Source organism: Arachis duranensis, chromosome 5, assembly GCF_000817695.3.
Source record: "Arachis duranensis cultivar V14167 chromosome 5, aradu.V14167.gnm2.J7QH, whole genome shotgun sequence".
NCBI lineage: Eukaryota > Viridiplantae > Streptophyta > Magnoliopsida > Fabales > Fabaceae > Arachis > Arachis duranensis.
Window position 1 is genome coordinate 31,400,726 of NC_029776.3, and position 18,589 is coordinate 31,419,314.

The window sequence follows — 18,589 nt, forward strand, 5'->3', positions numbered from 1 at the left end:
ATATTGAACACTTCGTAAATGAAAATTGATTCACACTTTTCTTTTTCTAGGGGGAGAAAATATGGACGTGAGTAACTAAAATAGTGGAATATACATCTGTAACAATCCTAAAACTAAAAGATCTGCTCTACTTCCCCCCAAGCTAGGGAGATAGAGAGCACAAAATATACCTAAATGAAACCGCTGAATATTTAATATGGTACATGGTGATGTTACAAATCTCCTAGGCTGCCTCTCAATGAAAAAGCAAAACTACGGTCAATGTACAAACATCTTCCTCCAAGTTTCTTTGTTGTCTGATTACTTATGTCCAATCTTTGGCCGAGATTTCATGCTAGCACGTCTTGCAACATCCCATGCCTTTGTTGGAGCAAATACACCAAGCTGTGCGGCAAAAAATGACTCGTAACCAGGGGAGTCGAAAGCAAACCCAGTGTGCTTTGATATCTCACGTGGGAGTTGAGATATGGCATGGCTCCTGGCCTCAGCTGGTGTAAGGTTGTTCCCTATTTCTAACAGGTGTGCCCTGCTGGTATCAGTATCATCATGTCTATGCATCTCTTGAATAATCTGATAATCATATGGGAAGAACCATCTCTGAACCCTGTAACAATATGAAAAGGAAAAAAAGTAAATAAAGGAGAAACCCCAAAAAATAGGTGACAGGATAGACATAGAAACCACTGGGATATAGTAATATAGTTATATGAATAATTTCAGTTGTCGGCTTCCTTCTTAGTCCATTCATACCATAGATGCAAGTGCCCATTAATGAAAAAAGGACAAAAAGAAAAAACAAAAGAAAATAAAAAAGGTTATGTTGTGAAGGTGCTTAATTTTTTACTACATGATTATCATTAAAGCAAATGCAGCAAAGACTATCACGAATTAAACATCCATAGTAAAATGTATATCGTTCTTGAAAGTGGAAATTGGTAATAAAATCGATATTTTGATTAAAGGTCTCTTTTTTGTGACTATCAATGTATGTAATGCTTCACGCCAAAGTGATGCAACCTTATGTAAACTAGTCATGCATCCCCAATGGAGGAATGATATCTCCCACAAATAGCATGCATAGACAAGATATGAACCGAGTGTTCTTCAAATCAGACGTTACCCTTGGTAAATAAAGTCACAGAAAAGTGCAGCAACAGGAACAAGTAGTAGTGTGAGGTAGAAATATAATGTACTCATCAAGACATATATGACAAAATACATATTCTCCTGCAATTGGAATAAAGCTTGAGTTAGCCATGTTTCTAACGGGGAATAATTAGATTACCAGCTTCTGAATGCAGAGAAAAGCTCACCTGTCGATCATAAGGAGTGCTGATCCCAGAATATAAGAAAATAAAAATAAACCATGCTAAAATACTTCCACCAACACTAATATAGTGCCATCTTGTAATTGAATTACAAATCATGAGAAGTCGCAAGTTGACAGTTACTACAACACATGTGAAGGCCATTGTACTGACATCCCAGAGTCCAAATGTTTTGCCTGCTGAATTTTTACCACTTAAACTCGATGAACTCACAAAGTAATAGAATATTAGAGACTGGTAGAGAGAAAAAAAGGCCCATATAGCCACAACTCTCCACTTAAAAAACACGTTTCTTATTCCCTCCATGTATAGTTCAGGATACTTCTTGGACAGAGAAGCGCTGACATCCTGGCAAAGGTACAAGTAAATAATCAAAGCATGAAATTACAGGTTTAGGCAATGGGAACAAGCAAATGGTGTGTGTTTCTACACTAAACAGTGCTACCAAAATTCTATTCCTGAAAGTTAAGTTGTTATCAGAAGTAATGAGGGAGATAATATGCCACCTTGTCAAATAGTCCAACAATGATCACAGGCAGTGCTGTGAATATGACATTATATAATGACTGAAACCAATCATCATAGAATCTCTGGCCAGAAAACCCAGCTTGAAATGTAAACCAAAATTGGGTTAGAGTGAATGTGAGATTCTTGTAAAAGAAGTATGTCACCACCTGAAACAACCAAATTAACGGGTGTTACAAACACTGAAACAGGGAGAAAAAAGTCACACAAACAACTGTATAATTAGCAAAAATATAACACCTTGCATATTCGAAGATATGACCACCGGCCATGAACAAGAAGCAAGTCGGCAAGATATCGAAACTGGGCAATAGCAAAATCACTGGCCATCACAGCTTGCATCCCCTCCAAGCCACTTATGCCAACACCAACATGAGCAGCTTGAATCATGCTAACATCATTGGCCCCATCACCAATACTAAGTGTTATTTTCTGAGCACCTTTCTTGACCAAACTAGTGACCTGTAAAGCACCGTAATTGAAATCCAAACACCACCAATCCTACTGAGGCATGTTACCCCGACCAGTTCCTACTAACTAGACCCAAATTTACTGATCCAAAAGTGACTATCATGCTAAACAAAAGCTCTCTGCATAACGAAAATAAGGATTGCAAAATGACTTTAATTGCCTTCAGGAATAAGTTTACCTGTGCTTTCTGTAGAGGAGATACTCGGCAGCACACAACAGCATGACAATTCAAACTCAAATTCAGCAGCATGACTCTCAAACTTGGATCCAGTGCATACATTAGACATTTTCCATCAATAACAAGTGCTAATTTAGGACCAGAGAGAGAGCTAAAGTAGCTTTGGGCCTCCTCAAGGCAGCTCTTCAGTTCTTTTTTAACTTCTTCTTTCATAAACCGTGCAATTTCTATTTGGTCCCCCTAGAAAAGGTTACAAAGCAATTAACTAAAAGGGTATAAAATTCTAAATCAGAAATATTAAAAGTTATGCATTTAAACATAAAGTTACAGGTGAGGCTTACCCTTTCTTCAACCTCTCTAATTGCATCAGTTTCAGAGCTGATAATGAATTGCTTCATCTCATTGTTTATTAAATTGCATGCTGTAGCCAAACAGTGGAAAGAAAATATTAAGTTAATAGCTACTATATTTTATTTATTGGCCACAGAAATATCAAGCAGACTAACCATAGCCAATATTAATAGCTGTTTCAATCTTGTCCCCTGTAAGTACCCATATTTTAATGCCAGCTCTTTTAAGAGTCTCTATGCAAGCTGGTACTCCTTCTTGGAGCTTGTCTTCTATGGCAGTACTACCAATCAAGATGAGATCATGCTCTATAAGTTCTGCCACCTGTATTGATTTCTCAGGCATAAAAATGAACACAATAATTACACGTACAAAACTATGCATGAATTTGGAACTATACAAGAAAGGACATCATTCAAATAAAAAGTTTTAAGTTTCAAATAAAAAGTTATATCATACAGCTAAAACCAGGGGAAAAAAGGATGGGGAAGGAGATGCAAGTTGTTTGACGGAACAACACTGATAAAAAGGGGGTGCATGCACTTGACCAAACTTAGCTAGAGATACTGATGTAACTGACACACTTTGCAGTGATACCAGGCAAAAACATTGGGGTGTGACCACAATCAATAAAAAATTGTAGATTCTAAAGAAGCTAAACCTTAAACTAACACAAACTGTTCCACAGAACATAACATCTACCATAGTCAAATCAAATTTACCTCATCTAACTTCCTTTCACGATCACGCAGAGAAGATTTTGCCTGAATAAACTTCTCATTCCAGCTTTCATAAACATCAGGATGCAATTCTTTGTAAGCCAGGCATAATGTACGTAGCCCAGATGATCCAAACTGTTCTAAATGCTCCCTAGTCACTTTCTTAATATCATTATTACCATCAGCTAACCTCTCATAGATTACAGTATCAGCACCCTGTGAAAAGCAAGTTCCTTGAAAGATTTATCTTACTAGAAAAAAATTCATGCAGTATAAATATTGTATTGAAACTGAAAGAGATTATTACCTTACAGTACAATACAAGCCTTCCATCAGGATAGCGACATACAACAGACTGGCGCTTCCTTGTACTATTAATGGAACAAAGATTACTAGTTTTGTCCAAAATGTCTAAAACTATGTGCCCATTAAGAGGGAGAAATGGTTACCTATTAAACTCAAGCACATTCAAAATCTCATATGGAACATCTTGAATTTTACCCATCTTCTCAACATGTGATTCGCGGACATATATCATTGTTGGTGTTCGCCTGAGAAACAACAGTATTTATTAGGTCAGATCAAACTAGAATGGTGCCTCTAAAACCTAGCAGCTCCAATAACTAGTAGTAGATCCAAGAATAGAAGGTCATATTTTAGATTAAAAGGAGTACGTTGCCACAGAGCTTTTCAAATGAAGGCTCAAATCAGTCACAGCTTTTGAAGGATAAGAAAGATTTAGCCCTCCTTTTTTTTAACATTGGAAGAACTTCTGTCTGAGAAAGAAAATGCAAAAACTACAGAGGGAAGTGAGAATTTCACACATATTCATGGTTCACCCAATATCAAGACACCATCAGATTGTCAGCCCAAATGAGTCCAGAGGCTTCTTAGCTGTATCTCTCACTCATTTCCTTCTATTGACTCAAATTCACAACTAAACCATGTCACACTAAGTGGGATCTGCTATCACCATTAATACAAAAAAGGTGAAAATTTTCATTTCTAATTTGAAACTCAATAACTTGGTAATTTTAGATCTCATTCCCTTCAATGAATTACATGAATAAAGTATAGCATAACATAAATTTGCTCACATTTCTGCTGGTTTAAGCACAGAAAGCTAGACCTAAGTCTACAGCAAAGGTGCATTTGGATTGAATCAAATTTAAATGACTCAGGATAGGATAACTCAGTACACATGGCAACCAATCACTTATAGGACGAGTGACACAAAATAGGGATAGTGTGCCTACATTCAATTTATATGTGAGTGGTGTAGTTAGAACTTCAAAATACCCAACAAAATTTGATGAGTTGTGTGCAACATACAAAGGTAAGGCAAAACAAGAGAACAATTATACAATAAACTATACAGTAGAAAACAGTGAAGTTGTTTGAACCTATAAAAGAAGAAACCGAAGTTCTTTGCAGCAATAACCAGAGCAGCCTCATCAGGTGAAGCAGCTTGATATTTAATCTTCTCGGGGGACTCATCACCCTCAGGAAGCACAGTATGGCAGATAGCAAGGCACCTAAAGAATTCCTACAGAACAACATATATATCAACCTAAGCTGTGGTACAGGATGAGAACTATTATTTCATGGTGTAAGCATACAGAACCAATAACCAAAAGAAACAAGAGAACAAAGCTTATGAGAAATGTGGGCAAACAAAACCAATCAAATTTTCTTTGAGAAAGTAAGAAATTGACATAGCTGGATCGCCCTCTATCCAGGCTATGCAAACTCATATAGTTGCAAATAAACAGAAGATGCAATTACTTCTAAGCAATCAGGCATTTTATATTTTTTCTAGAGATTAAAGAAGTTCAAAAAAATTAGTTCACTGATAAGTGGTAACCATGAAATTGAAGGAAAAGTAACATCTGCAATACATTGGCAGGCAAGTCATATCATTCAGCACAACTGTCTAGATCCTTTTCTAGTGAAAATCATAGAATAAGAAATTTTCTATGTAGAGTAGTAAGAGGAATATGCAATGTTTCATGAACATATGGAAACTCAAATTGCAAACTGATGCTAAAAAGAACCATTCAAAAATGCTAGTATCAATAATATATTATGCAGATATTAAAGTCATAAGCGCCTATATTCTAGATAAGGACCATTACATGAAGTGCAAAATTCCAATGTATAAACAGCCCAGATATTAAAATCTTGCCTGCAATTCACAACACTTGGCAACAGTAAAGTAATTTTTGCCATTTCATAAAATACATTTATAGAACAACCCTTAATATTACGTAATAACTATTATGAGACAACAAAGGGTAAAATCCAATTAATTTACATTACTAAAAAAGATATGTTAAGAGAACTGCATGGGTATATATGATAAAATCCTTCTAAGTCAGCATCAACAATATGATCTTACAGACCCAAGGCATATTAAAAGCATAATAACCCAATTCACGCTATGCTAAATGACTTACCTTGCAGTTATCAGGATTAGGCTCATTCCTCCAAGCTCCTCTCATAAGCCTAGGATCATCAAAATTAAAACCCTTCTCTCGCACTGCATTGGATGAGATATTTTCCTGTGGACAAGGTATAATCATTATTCTTGACCCTGATATCTGGCTACTTCAGTTTAATGCACACCTGTATTACCTCAATTTTTTTGCCACTACGCTCAGCAATTCCCCTTTCAATTTCAGTCACACCAGTTCCATAGACTTCTCCTCCAATTGAACACTTGAAGAACTCCATTAAGTTTCTTGTTAGAGTCCCAGTTTTGTCAGAGAAGATGTATTCCACCTAATCAAATCAGCAAGTACACTTGTGAACTATAAATATTTCAATTTCAATAGCATCTACCGAGAAGCCCATATATCAATTTCTTCTGGAAAATAATTGGAAAGAAAACTTAGCACAAGCTGCAAAGTGTTAGTGTCTTTTTTTTTTAATGCAAACTGAAATGTTATCCCCGGAGACAATTTGACTACCCAACATAATATCCTAGTTAAGGAGAGATATGAGTTGAGAGAAACGTCAGAAGAAAAATGCAAGAGTTCGAGGATTAAGTGGGGGCATATGGCTAGTGAAAAGCGAAGAGATGTGCAAATGAAATGTGGTATGAGATGACAAAAGGGATTAGTAACGCAGCCAGAAGAACACTTGAAGATTATGCAGAATCAAGATGTTTTAGAATTAAAAGGTAAAGAATCTTGGTGGTGTAACACCCAAGTTCAAGAGAAGGTAAATAACCTGTTTCAAAGAGCAGTCATTATAGCTAAACGCTGAAAACTTGGAAAAGTATAAGACAACAAACAGGGAGAAAAGGCAGTGACCGAACCAAGAACTAGTGCTCAAAGGGTTGTATAAACTTTTGGCAAAAAAGCGGGGGAAAGAGGTATTAACAATTTCGCAAAATGGAGAGAAAGAGACAATATTTAGACCAGGTGACATGCATCAAGGATGGGAGGGCAAGACTCTGGTCATGGAACAGGATATATAATGAAGGATATGTGACTCTTCCATAGTATGATATGGTGAATACACGAGGAGAACCGAAATTATAGTTTCTATGGTAGAATTGACTGGTTGAAGTAAAGGATAGTTTGAAGCAAAGAGATAATGGCATGACTATAAATCATGACAATATATCTATTTAAGTATGACACGGTCTAGGAGGGAAGAAATCGTATCTCTTGTTCCATGAATCAATGAAATCAATATGCAAACTCACATCTCGATTCATGGTTACTACCCTCAAGGAAACATCTTCTAAGTGAAATTTGCTCTTGCTAATTATTAGAGCATCTAGGTAACACAATAAAACAAAAGGGAAGCCCGGTGCATAAGCATCCCATGTTAACACAAGGTTCGGGGAAGGGCAACACTCAAAGGGTGTGATATACGCAGCCTAACCTAATAATTACATCAGTGGCTGTTTCTACGGCTTGAACCCGTGACCTTGAGATGACACAGTGACAACTCCACCGTTGCTCGAAGGCTCCCCTTCCATCTAGGTAACACAGGAAGGGAAAAAAATATATTTTCACAGTATCCAGGTACTGAGGATGGATTTTGTTAATAGGTTTTCACCACACACTTGGTGGTGGTTGTTCATTGTTTTCAGAACATGAATCTTTGAGTAAGTTTGATGGTTGTTCTTGGCAGAGGAATTACTATTCACTACACAAAAAAGATCTGACTTGAATTTATGCTAGCATGTCTTGTTCTCTCTTGCACTTTCTGTCTTCCTTGTCAATAATAATGTTTTGTCAGGTAAAAAAAAATGCGTTATCACCTTACCTGCCCAAGTTCTTCATTCAGATTGGAAGTTCGGGCCAATGCCGGGGTATTGGTTTCAAGATGGTACATGTGCAGGTCCTTGTTGATAAATTGAGTGGATTGAATAAATTTAATCATCTGATACATAAACCAAAAATAAATTTCCCCCCTTTCATGAAAATGGCATTTTCTTGGTTATATAAATGACTCAAACATACCTCTATGGACACATAAAGTGAAATTGGGATGATAGTTGAGTATAACGTGATGAGGGTAAACATAGTCAGAAGGAAAACCTGAAAACATGAGAAGCAGAACAGAATTAAGTTAATTAAAAAAGAATTATGTTGAGATAGTCATCCAGCTTAACATTGAAATATTTAGTACCAAAAATCTGTTTCTTGGGTCAAACTGTGCTCCGCCCTCCTCTGATGATTCAAGATGTAGGTAGAAATACTTCTTGTTTACAAAGACAGCACTACAATTTACATAAATCCAAGAAAATTGTACATTAATAGTTAATTAATTAATAATTAATAACAGTAATAACAAAGAAGAGTACATCCATTGTGAGTGTAAATAAAGCTAAACCCTTCCCTTCCCAGCAGTACCAGGCAAGCAATTATAAAGCTCCCAAAGCATTAGCCAAAAGCAATGATGTGCAAGAAAACTAAATGTGTTACCCACAAACCTGCCAACAGCTCCAATAAAACACATCACAAAAAGAGTTGCGAAAAGAGTGAGAATGAGCTTGTCAAGCTTCCTCTCTAATGTACTTCTTTTGGAAGGAACATTCATAGCATTCATCATCACCTGCAATGTGTTGGATAACATGAACAAATGCAAAAGGAAAACATGCAGTGATAATAAGGAAAAGAACATTCAGAAAAGCATTTACAGCCAGAAAGAAACTCCGTGCAACTCAATCACAAGCCTAAGCTAATCCAAGCTTCCAAAAGGAGAACTCAAACAAAAATAATACAAATCAACACCAATAAATGGACACGTAATTAAGTAAAATAACACTGCATGTGTTGGGTACTACTTTTGAAGTAGCCATAAATATAAGAATCAAGCACAAGCATCACAACATCAAAGTTTATTTTCAGGTCTTTTTCTTCCTTCCCTGGACACCCCATCCCCATCCACCACCGCCCCTGCTGCAGAAAAAAAGGGGGAAGATCCACAAGCATTTCATATCATACCACCCCACAAGAATTAAAAATATAAATGCTAATGAATAACAATAATAATGATGAAATCAAACTAGTAAATAATAAAAGAACTGTGTGCCGGTAGCACATTTAATAATCAATGCATTGCTACGCCTACAATTTACATATTTAATTGTGTTAGGCTACATGAAACACAAAGGATTGTTAAGTTGAAAGACATATGCATGAATCATAATTAGGCATCACTTTATGGTAATAAACCTTTGTTTCATGTCCAGTAAAAATGACCACCCCAACAATATACTCTGTATTCCTGAGACTGCAACCCTGAAAGGTAGGAAATTTCAATCTGTCAAGGCCAGTGTAAGTTTCCCAAAAGAGGAGTGACCCATAGATCAATATCTGTCTAATAAATCTATGATTAAAACAAAAGTTCACACATCCCATCAACTCAAGAATTATGACTATTTTATGAATGGCGATGGAGCTCACAAGAGCCAAACGAGAGACAGGAAATCATAACATACTCGCAATAAAAGTTGATTTGGGCTGACAGGCAGTGTTTGATTTTGAAGTATAAGATTGCCAGTGAAGGTATACAATGAATTGTTTGGCTGCTCACACTGAACTTCAGCTGCAAGTAGCAGGGGAAAAAAAAAGACAGTCATAACAAAAGATAAACAAGCCACAGATCAAATTTCACACATACCACAAAAGTGGACACTAATCAAAATGTTATTGATTGTCCATTACATGGAGTGAGTATTAATATTCTAAGGAGATTGGAAGGAAAGCAATCATACATGAAAAGCTATTTGCCTTTACATAAAATCACAATTCAAGAGTTTGTAACTAAAAGAAAGGAGTAATTAAACAGAAAAATAAACATGTCAATGCATAAGTAATATGTGAAAAACTAGGATCCTAGAAGCCAGAGAACTATTCAGACAATTGGAAGGAGAGAATCACAAGAAACAGACACCATGGAGAAAAGTTCTAGTTTAAGTTGGCAAAAAGATATGAACAGGCTTGGGTCACTTATGATGGGGATACCCTGTATAATGTAGAAAATAATGCAAGAGAAATATTCCAGGTTGAACATCCAACTATGATTTTTATGTAATAGTAGTCAATAAAGGAGCTAATTAGAAGTTCATCCAATGTCTAACATCACAATCAGTATCTAAGAATCAGTAATCGTTATTGTTACAGTTGACAGTATATTCGAATATTTAAAGCATAATTGATGATAATATCCTATTAGCGTGAGAGAATTTAGAGACAAAATAGAGAGAATAAAGAGAGATCTGAATATTCTAGTAGGAAGAAGGGACAAAATTACACCTGAAAGTTTATACGCTGGACACAAATACACATAAATTATTTAATGAGTCACGCGTGCACAGTAATTATACACTCCGGCGGACACAATCACCATTCCGGTCATCAGCGTGTGGCGTGGTTAGTTTGAGTGGACACGTGCCTCTATTCACTCCTTGCTGGCACGTTCAGATTGAGTGAGCTGGCCATTTAGTGCCAACTCAGAAATTACAATTTATTTTAATGATTAATTAAAATAAACCCTTCGTTCTCTTTTATCTTCAGAAAGAAGATGCTATGTGTTGAAACCCTAACACCTTAACCAATAACTAAGAATATGGGCTCACCCCAGAAAAAATTGAGCTCTTTATCCCTAAATTGTGGCAGCGCTGTTGGTGGCGGATCTTCGTTGTTGAAGAACAAGAAGAAGAAGAAGAAGTTTGAGTACAACAATGGCAAGTGTTTGTACGGAATTGAAGCTGTGGTACTCAAGTCTAGAACAGAGTGGAATCCAGACAGATCGTTGTGAGTATTTTGTTTGGCTGGACAAAGTAGAAGGAAAAACAAGAAATGTGGGGACAAAGGTTGTATCTGAAGAAAGGTCATTGAAACAATCATACCAGAAGATGAATGAGCTTACAGAGTGTGCCACCAAATTGGAAGAAGATGTGCAACAGTTACAGAAGACAGTTAATATGATTAAGGGTGAAATAAAGTGTATTAAGAATATGGTTATGGGCATTTGTTTGGAGTTGGGTTTTTGGGCATTATTGATCACCTAACCTTGCATTGAAGTTTTTATCAATCAGAACATTTGCTGATTTAATATCTCTGTGGATCACAGGTGGTGTTGATGAATGAAGGGTATCAATTTCCTTTGCAGTTTGCAATGCCAAACGAACCCTTCTTCCCCAATTTGGAAGCTTGCTGTTATTGCTCTGGATTTTGGACAAGATATCGATCTCGTTATCAACCTCGTTGTTGCTGATGATGAACTCTGGTGCAGATGCAAAGGAAGAAGAAGAAGAAACCATTACAGCTTTATAGACATAACCATGGCTTCCTTCGCCGAGGAGCTTGCGCTCTGAGAAGCCATTGGTAGCAGCTTCAAGGTCACTGTAATGGAAGTGTTGGATCTTGATGGGTTTTTCTTTTTCTTTGTTGTTCTGTTTCTTTGAGGTGGTGGTGGTGGAAGAAGAAGAAAAAGAAGGTGATGGTGTGAGAGAATTGGAGGTTGAAACTGTGGATTCAGCTCTGCAAAAGAAACTGAGGTACCCCTCAATCAAAGTTTCAAGCTTTTGGTGTGAATCAATGAAGAGGTGAAAGAGAGAGAAGATGATACAACACAACACAACACAACAATGGCTTCGCTTTGGGCTGCATGTTAAGGATGTCTTTTTATTCTTTTTTCTTTTTTAAAATAAATTGTAATTTATGAGTTGGCACTAAATGGTCAGCTCACTCAATCTGAACGTGCCAGCAAGGAGTGAATTGCGTGTCCACTCAAACTAACCACGCCACACGCTGATGGCCGGAATGGTAATTGTGTCCGCCGGAGTGTATAATTACTGTACACGCATGACTCATTAAATGATTTGTGTGTATTTGTGTCCAGCGTATGAACTTTCAGGTGTAATTTTGTCCCTTCTTCCATTCTAGTATTATTGATCTGAATGATACAATAAGCACATGAAGGGAGAAGAAAAAAAAACACAAAACAAGAGGATGAAACTAAAAAGGAGGCTGCACATTTCTGTAATCTGTAGACATACATATTGAATTGCTCAGCAGAACCAATCCAAGCTTTTAGGCATCAGGTGCTCACATAAATTAGCCAAAGAACATTGACATTAGAAAAATCTATCTAGTAACCACAGATGTATCACATAAAATGCATCTGAGATAAAATATTTGTCGACAGGTTGTCACCAAGTAAAGTAGAACTTCAATAACAAATCAATGGTGCATTCACTGCAATAAGAAAGGAAGAAAGTGCTAAAGAAATGAGGGTCAATCAATGAAAAAATCAAAACCTTTGAACTCAGATGCCTTCTCCGGAGTCAAGTAATCCCATGTTTTTTCCAATGCTTTCCTGATCTTCAAATTGGTTTCCCCATCCAAATTAGCAGTCTGTCATCCAAAAACAATGATTAATGTATGGCTAAGAAATGTCAAGCACCTCTTATTTTCAGATTAAAACAAATAAACCAACCTCAATGTAGCAAACACCGTCCGCATTTGTACTAGCTAGAAAAAGCAGATCTGCAGGAAAGAATCCATCCTGCTTAACCTACAAACAAGAAACAAGCATTTTAAAATGAAGCCAGCAATCGAAGCAGCACTACCGGCTCCGCAAACTAAAAATCCTAGTGGTCTCCAGACTATAGGTATCCGCAACCCAAACTAATAACTATAGTTAGAATCTCCAATTAAAAAAGAGAAGTCAGCATGGAAAAATATGTTTAGAACAAAAGCCACTTTCAAAATCCAGAAGAATACAATAAATTACCAAGAGTTACAACCACATTGCTCTATGAAACCTTAACACTGCTGCAGCCACACATAAGCAAGTGCATAAAGGGAGGAATCAGCAAGCAAGTTTCATAGAGAATGAAGCACATCTATTATAACAAGACATGTATTGGAAAAGAAGAAGCATACATCTTAAACTATCGTCATGTAAGATAAATAGGAATAGGTTCGCAAACTCATTACACATTGGAATAAATTGGTCAGCAATACTGAGAAGTTGAACAGAGATAAACCAGGCACAAGTGAGAATTAGGCATGGTCAAACTCCTCAAGTGATTATGAAAATAAGGAATAACAATTGCTACCAAAAAGGGGTAAGTGATGATAACAAGGGGGCTTCTCCTAAAAGATAATAGAACTGAGAAACTTCATCACAGATAAAAGATATGCAGCCAAAAACATGATAACCAATATAAGATTTAAGAGAATATTGTTATTCCTATAAGAAATACCCAAATAAGTACCAGTTTAAAATAAAAGTATGTCAACATTAAATGCAGATATAAACCACTCTCACCTTGATGACATCACCAACTTGCAACTTTTTCCATGGAATAGACACCCACTTTTGGTCTTGTAAAACATCTATCATATTATTGTTTATGGACATATCATTCTGAAAACGCTTCTGTAAAATTAACAAGATAAACCAATGCAAATAATACATTAGTCACACTGGCATAATCAATTCTAAGATGTTGAAATTTTCAACTAGGGGGGAAAAACGGAAAAAAAAATGAACATGAAATCAGCACAGTTGCCAATTTATTAAGAAAACCCACTCAATCTTTCACAGGCTTATAAGTAAAATGCATAATAATATGCTTATTCTAAATATTTATCTAGCCAACTTTTTCTAATAGGTCCTTATTTGACATTGCAGTACTACCAGAAAACATGAATAGGAAAAACAATCAAGGAAGTAATGTACAAGAATTCAAAAGTAAATAAAAATCTAACCCAGTCCTCAAAAGCTTCCTTAATAAGTGAGAGGAGCAGCACCAAAGATAGAGGAATCACATTAGTTATTGGAGACACCGGGCTGCAGTTTCAGAAAATATCTAATTACTGATTAGACAAGTTGTGACTCAATAAAACTAAAAACTGGTGAAAAGAGCATATAAAAGGAAGAAATCTGCAGCTCAAGTATATATTACTGATAATCACCTTCACATATTAAATCAGGACAGAGAAGCATAATGCAAAGTTGAAGAATAACAGATCAAAATAACAAATCATTGCTAATAAGAAACAAAATACTATAAACTCAATGAGCAAACGATAATCAAAACAAAGAAAAATCTATGACACCAAACAAAGCTTCATATAGACCATTTCAGGTTATCAGGTAGTTGGATTAACAATTTGTCAGCTAAAACACATGTAGGCATCTGTAAATAAAATTGGAAACTCAAAACCATCCAAAAAGGAACAATCAAACATGAGAGCAAAGTAACAAAATCCACTGACACAGTTAAATAGAGATTTTCTGGCAAACAAGTTTTATAGGAAATCAGAAGTTTGGTATCTATTTAGTGTAAAGCCCGTGGATTTTTTCAAGGACTTTTCCTCTCAAATATTTTGAGACATTAGAAACCAATGCTTTATAGATAGCTTTCCTTCTGATTGTTGTTTGCTATTGTATGGAGGACCTCTTGATGCCCATCTCCTTGTATTATTCTTCTCTCCATCATAACAATATTCTTATTTTATCAAAACAACAATAATACTAATAACAACCAATGACACAGGCTGCATTAACATCTAGAAAACCGAATGTAAAGATAAAACTTCTTAATATCATATGATGATTCTTTCTAATAAAAATACCTAGATTGAAAATGCTACCACCTATATCATGTCGTTAGCAAGTAAACTAAAGAAATAAAATGTTACTATTCTTCAGTAGGTACGATCTTATTTTTCAAAGCTATGGTTGATAGTAGTAAAACAATACCTAACTGGTTTAATCGTAAATTTATCTAGCATTTGCAAACCTGATTGGCGTGGTAGACAAAATTGAGATTGTAAGGAAGTAGAGATTAGCAACCCGCCTGAACTGCAACGAAGACATGTATTTTTAGCTTCAGTTAAGTGAAAACATTGATTAGAAGGAAACAGATTGGCATCATCATCTACAAACTCTTTTTTTCTTTCGACAGAATACAAATATTATTTACCTTCAATAAGCAGTATATTAGTTTTAAAAAGAGAAAAAAGGTAAAAATCAACCATTTTGAGCGCATACTAAATTCATTTCACATACTTTAAATCAAGAATCAAGACCCTTATATTCTGTAGAGAAAATACATTAAAAATCCCATATAGTGGTAGGCGAAACTTAGAATATTTGAAAAAGTATAAATCATATGCATTCCACAGTGCACAGTCTCAATAAGCGAAAAGCTTGGAGTACTTACCTGTTCAAACAATCCTTTTGGCAAAAAAGTGAAGAAGTTGTACTTTGTAGTCGATATTGAATTCCCCTAATATGATACATATTAATTAGTCAAAAACCTTAAATCAAGAAATGTGAAATATACTACAGTAATACAATATCAGACAAGGCAAAGAAATCCGTAATTTCTGGAAGTTGAGGGAAAAAACAGAACACTAAAGAATTGGTTTCAAGGTGTGACCATAACACAGAAATAAGATTAAATTTGAGTTTACAGTTCACACAAAAAAGTAACAGTTGATGGAACTACATGATGGCTTAGTTTACTGCAGGTCAACTAACACCCATAGCTACTTTAAGAAAACTTATAAAACGGGGGAAATATTTATAGCTTAACTTTTCAATTTAAACATGTTCTGGCCTATAAAAGTATGGCATTTTCAGAGTCAAACATCACAAATCTTTCCTATAAAGCTCTTAGTCTTGAACTTAGATGATAGAAAAGATTCAAACAGGTGGGATGAATAAGCTAAATATTTAATGTTACACGAGATTCCAACATCTCAGCATACCAATGCACCACTCCTGCACCTGAGTAATCTTAGTTTGATTCCAACTATAACATTGGAAGCACACTCCTTATATATAACTCGTTATAAAAAAAGACATCAGCATCAGCTTTCTAGTTCTAGTCGGTTACCACCCTTTTGAATAAGGTTCACTAATTTCCTTTGTATTTGTATTCATTTATAAAATTTAAGACAAAATAATGGCAACAGCAGCAATTCAGCCACAACCTTATCTCATCTTAATGAAGATTAATATATTATTATGATCGTTCCTTTCAAGAGGAACAAGCAAGTAAAACTCAAATCATCCCCCTATTTCTTTTTCTTCCTATTATATTTCACTTCGACAAAAGAAACTAGTTTGTATGCAGGCATCTCCGTCTTTTATATTAAATTGAACTGAAATTGCATACCTCACGGAACTCCTACGCAACAAAAAGAAAATTACTTAAAAAAAATATTCATATATGCGCCTTCTCCGAACATGCCATATATCTTTCTTATGATTGGCGCTACCTCGACTCTCTCTCTCTAATCAATTAATTTGTAATTATATCTAGTCTAACGAGCCCACTCATCCATTTATGCATCTTCATCTTCATAACATTAAACTTATGTCCCTATTGGTTTTAATAGTCAACATGTAGTCTCATACAAGTTGCAACATTACCATTCTAAAATAACAATGCAGCAAATTTAACCCTAAACTTTAGTTGTACATTTTACAGCAAAGAAATCTGGAACACTCCTTCATTTTCAGCAACCAGCTTGAATATTATGATTTATGTCTTCCACTATCCCCCATCATTTTTTGGATAATGGAGCAAAATACTTAATTTCCGTGACTTGTTGAATCTTGTTATCTCCAATTTTCACTTCGAAGTTTCAAGTTTATACATACCTTACAAAACAAACATTCCATATAATGTACTTCATCTTACTGCTACCTATGCTAAATCCACGGAAAATGTAGTTGAAGCAGGCAGCAATTGCCACGATACATATTTGCCACAACTACAAATTGGGGAAGAGTGTCATTTGAATTTCTATAGGGGAAAATGAATTGTAATCTTTGAGATTACTATAAGTAAATTCTCTCAAAATATTATTCACATCCGTTTCCCTGGTTCCATTCTCCTTAAATTCTAGTTCGAAACATGCCGCAGTGATGCAGTTGCAACCCAAATATTGCCGTATCAATTGTGTTGCGAAGCACAGTTTGAAACCAAAATATCTATAGATCAATCAGCATAAATAAAGCAAATATTAACAGCACAGCTCCAGCAAAATTGCTCCAAATAAAAAAAAAAAAAACAGTAAATTAAGCAAATATCTGAACTAAAACAAGTACAAACAGCCAAAAACGAAGTCACTCAAAGTTCCTGAATCTAAAATCAGTGGAAATGGAACAAGATAGCATAATCGCAAAACACAGTGCATAAAAAGCAAGTTAAGTAAACGAAGAAGGAAAACCTTGAATCGAACAGGAAGATTGGCCTCGCGATCGTTGCAGTATATGGTGCGGTGACCCGGCGACTGCGGCTGAACTCTTCCGAGTCGAACCGTCCGAGACGACGGAATTCGCTCGGGCTGACTCATTCCGTAACTCGATCTGTTAAAGAGTGAAGCAGACAACGAAGACCTTGTTGGTGACGGCGGCGACGACGATGACGGTGACGGTGGTTGAGACCTACCTCAACCGCTCCGTTCCTCGTTTTCCGATTTCACGCGCTTTTTTTTTACACCTTCGGGTATTTCGGAGGACTGAAACGGAAAACGAGTCATTTTATTCGATTTCAATTCAATTCAACCTCCACGAAATTTTCCGGTTTCCATTTTTACCCTTCTGCGTTTTTTATGTCTTCGGAGATCTCGCGTTCGTGCTAGATTATTTATTCCCTTTCCTCCTTCGCGCCCCCGCAACCCGGAGCGTATAATGCACTTTTCAAATTTGTATGTTTAAGAAAATTATTACATAAAAAAAATTAAATAATTGAATTAAACTTGTAAGAAAAAGTCCGAACCACTCGAAATAGTTATTTATTTATTTATGTGAATTTATTATTTTATTTAATTGAATATTTGAATATATAAAACTGATCATTTTTTATGAAACAAAAAATATCAGGATTTAGGAAAATTAGTTGGTTGGTTGGCTAATGGCTAGTAATGTGAGGAAGAGGACGCGAGCGGAAAGAGCGTGGAAAATGTTAAGAAGCCAAGTTCCCACGTAGGACTTCCCATTACATTTGTGGCACACAAAGAAGAGGCTATTGGTATTGCAGTGGAGTGCGACGTCGTTTTAAGGCAATAGCCGCAGAGAATATCCGAGTTCTTTGGGAAGGAAAGTGGGGCCAGTGAGTGAGGAAGTTGTAGAAGTTGAAGCGACAAAGGTTTGAGTTGGACTTGGTTGAGGCTTTATTAAGGCAGTTACCATTTTTAACGGTCTATGTCAACCCAAATAAGATTTTGCCTTCAACACTTTATATATTTATAGTTATTTTTAAGATTTTGCTAATAAATGTCTTTAAAATTTGTAATATAAATTAATTTTAAAATTTTTAACAATATTAAACGTATAAAACTTTACTTGTCTATAGAAGATTTTAATTTTTATATTTTTAACAAATTTGTTGGTTTAAACAATTGGGGAATGCTACACATACAAGCAAAAAAAGCTTACAAGTATTACAAGTTGGCCCAGCCCAAGATAAAGACACGCGCACTCACTCCCTTTGAATGGAGCGTCAGTGCCACGCGCATAAC

The 18,589-nt window shown here is 35.8% G+C and overlaps 1 protein-coding gene across 1 annotated transcript; it reads right to left on the reverse strand.

Moving 5' to 3' along the window:
- Positions 1-3: 3 nt before the first annotated feature.
- LOC107489075 (phospholipid-transporting ATPase 3) lies at positions 4-17,722 on the reverse strand. The gene is made up of 27 exons (XM_016109849.3): positions 17,297-17,722; positions 15,277-15,342; positions 14,854-14,915; positions 13,817-13,898; positions 13,374-13,484; positions 12,537-12,614; positions 12,358-12,454; positions 9,532-9,638; positions 9,266-9,331; positions 8,521-8,642; positions 8,217-8,307; positions 8,048-8,125; positions 7,851-7,967; positions 6,204-6,350; positions 6,026-6,130; positions 4,973-5,115; positions 4,019-4,120; positions 3,877-3,940; positions 3,573-3,785; positions 3,009-3,174; positions 2,844-2,923; positions 2,503-2,742; positions 2,094-2,315; positions 1,835-2,002; positions 1,314-1,676; positions 1,121-1,227; positions 4-604 (listed from the first exon to the last, which is right to left on the reverse strand). Exons 1-27 carry the CDS (start codon positions 17,420-17,422, stop codon positions 301-303), a joined length of 3,627 nt encoding a protein of 1,208 aa, XP_015965335.1. The 5' UTR covers positions 17,423-17,722; the 3' UTR covers positions 4-300.
- Positions 17,723-18,589: the final 867 nt, after the last annotated feature.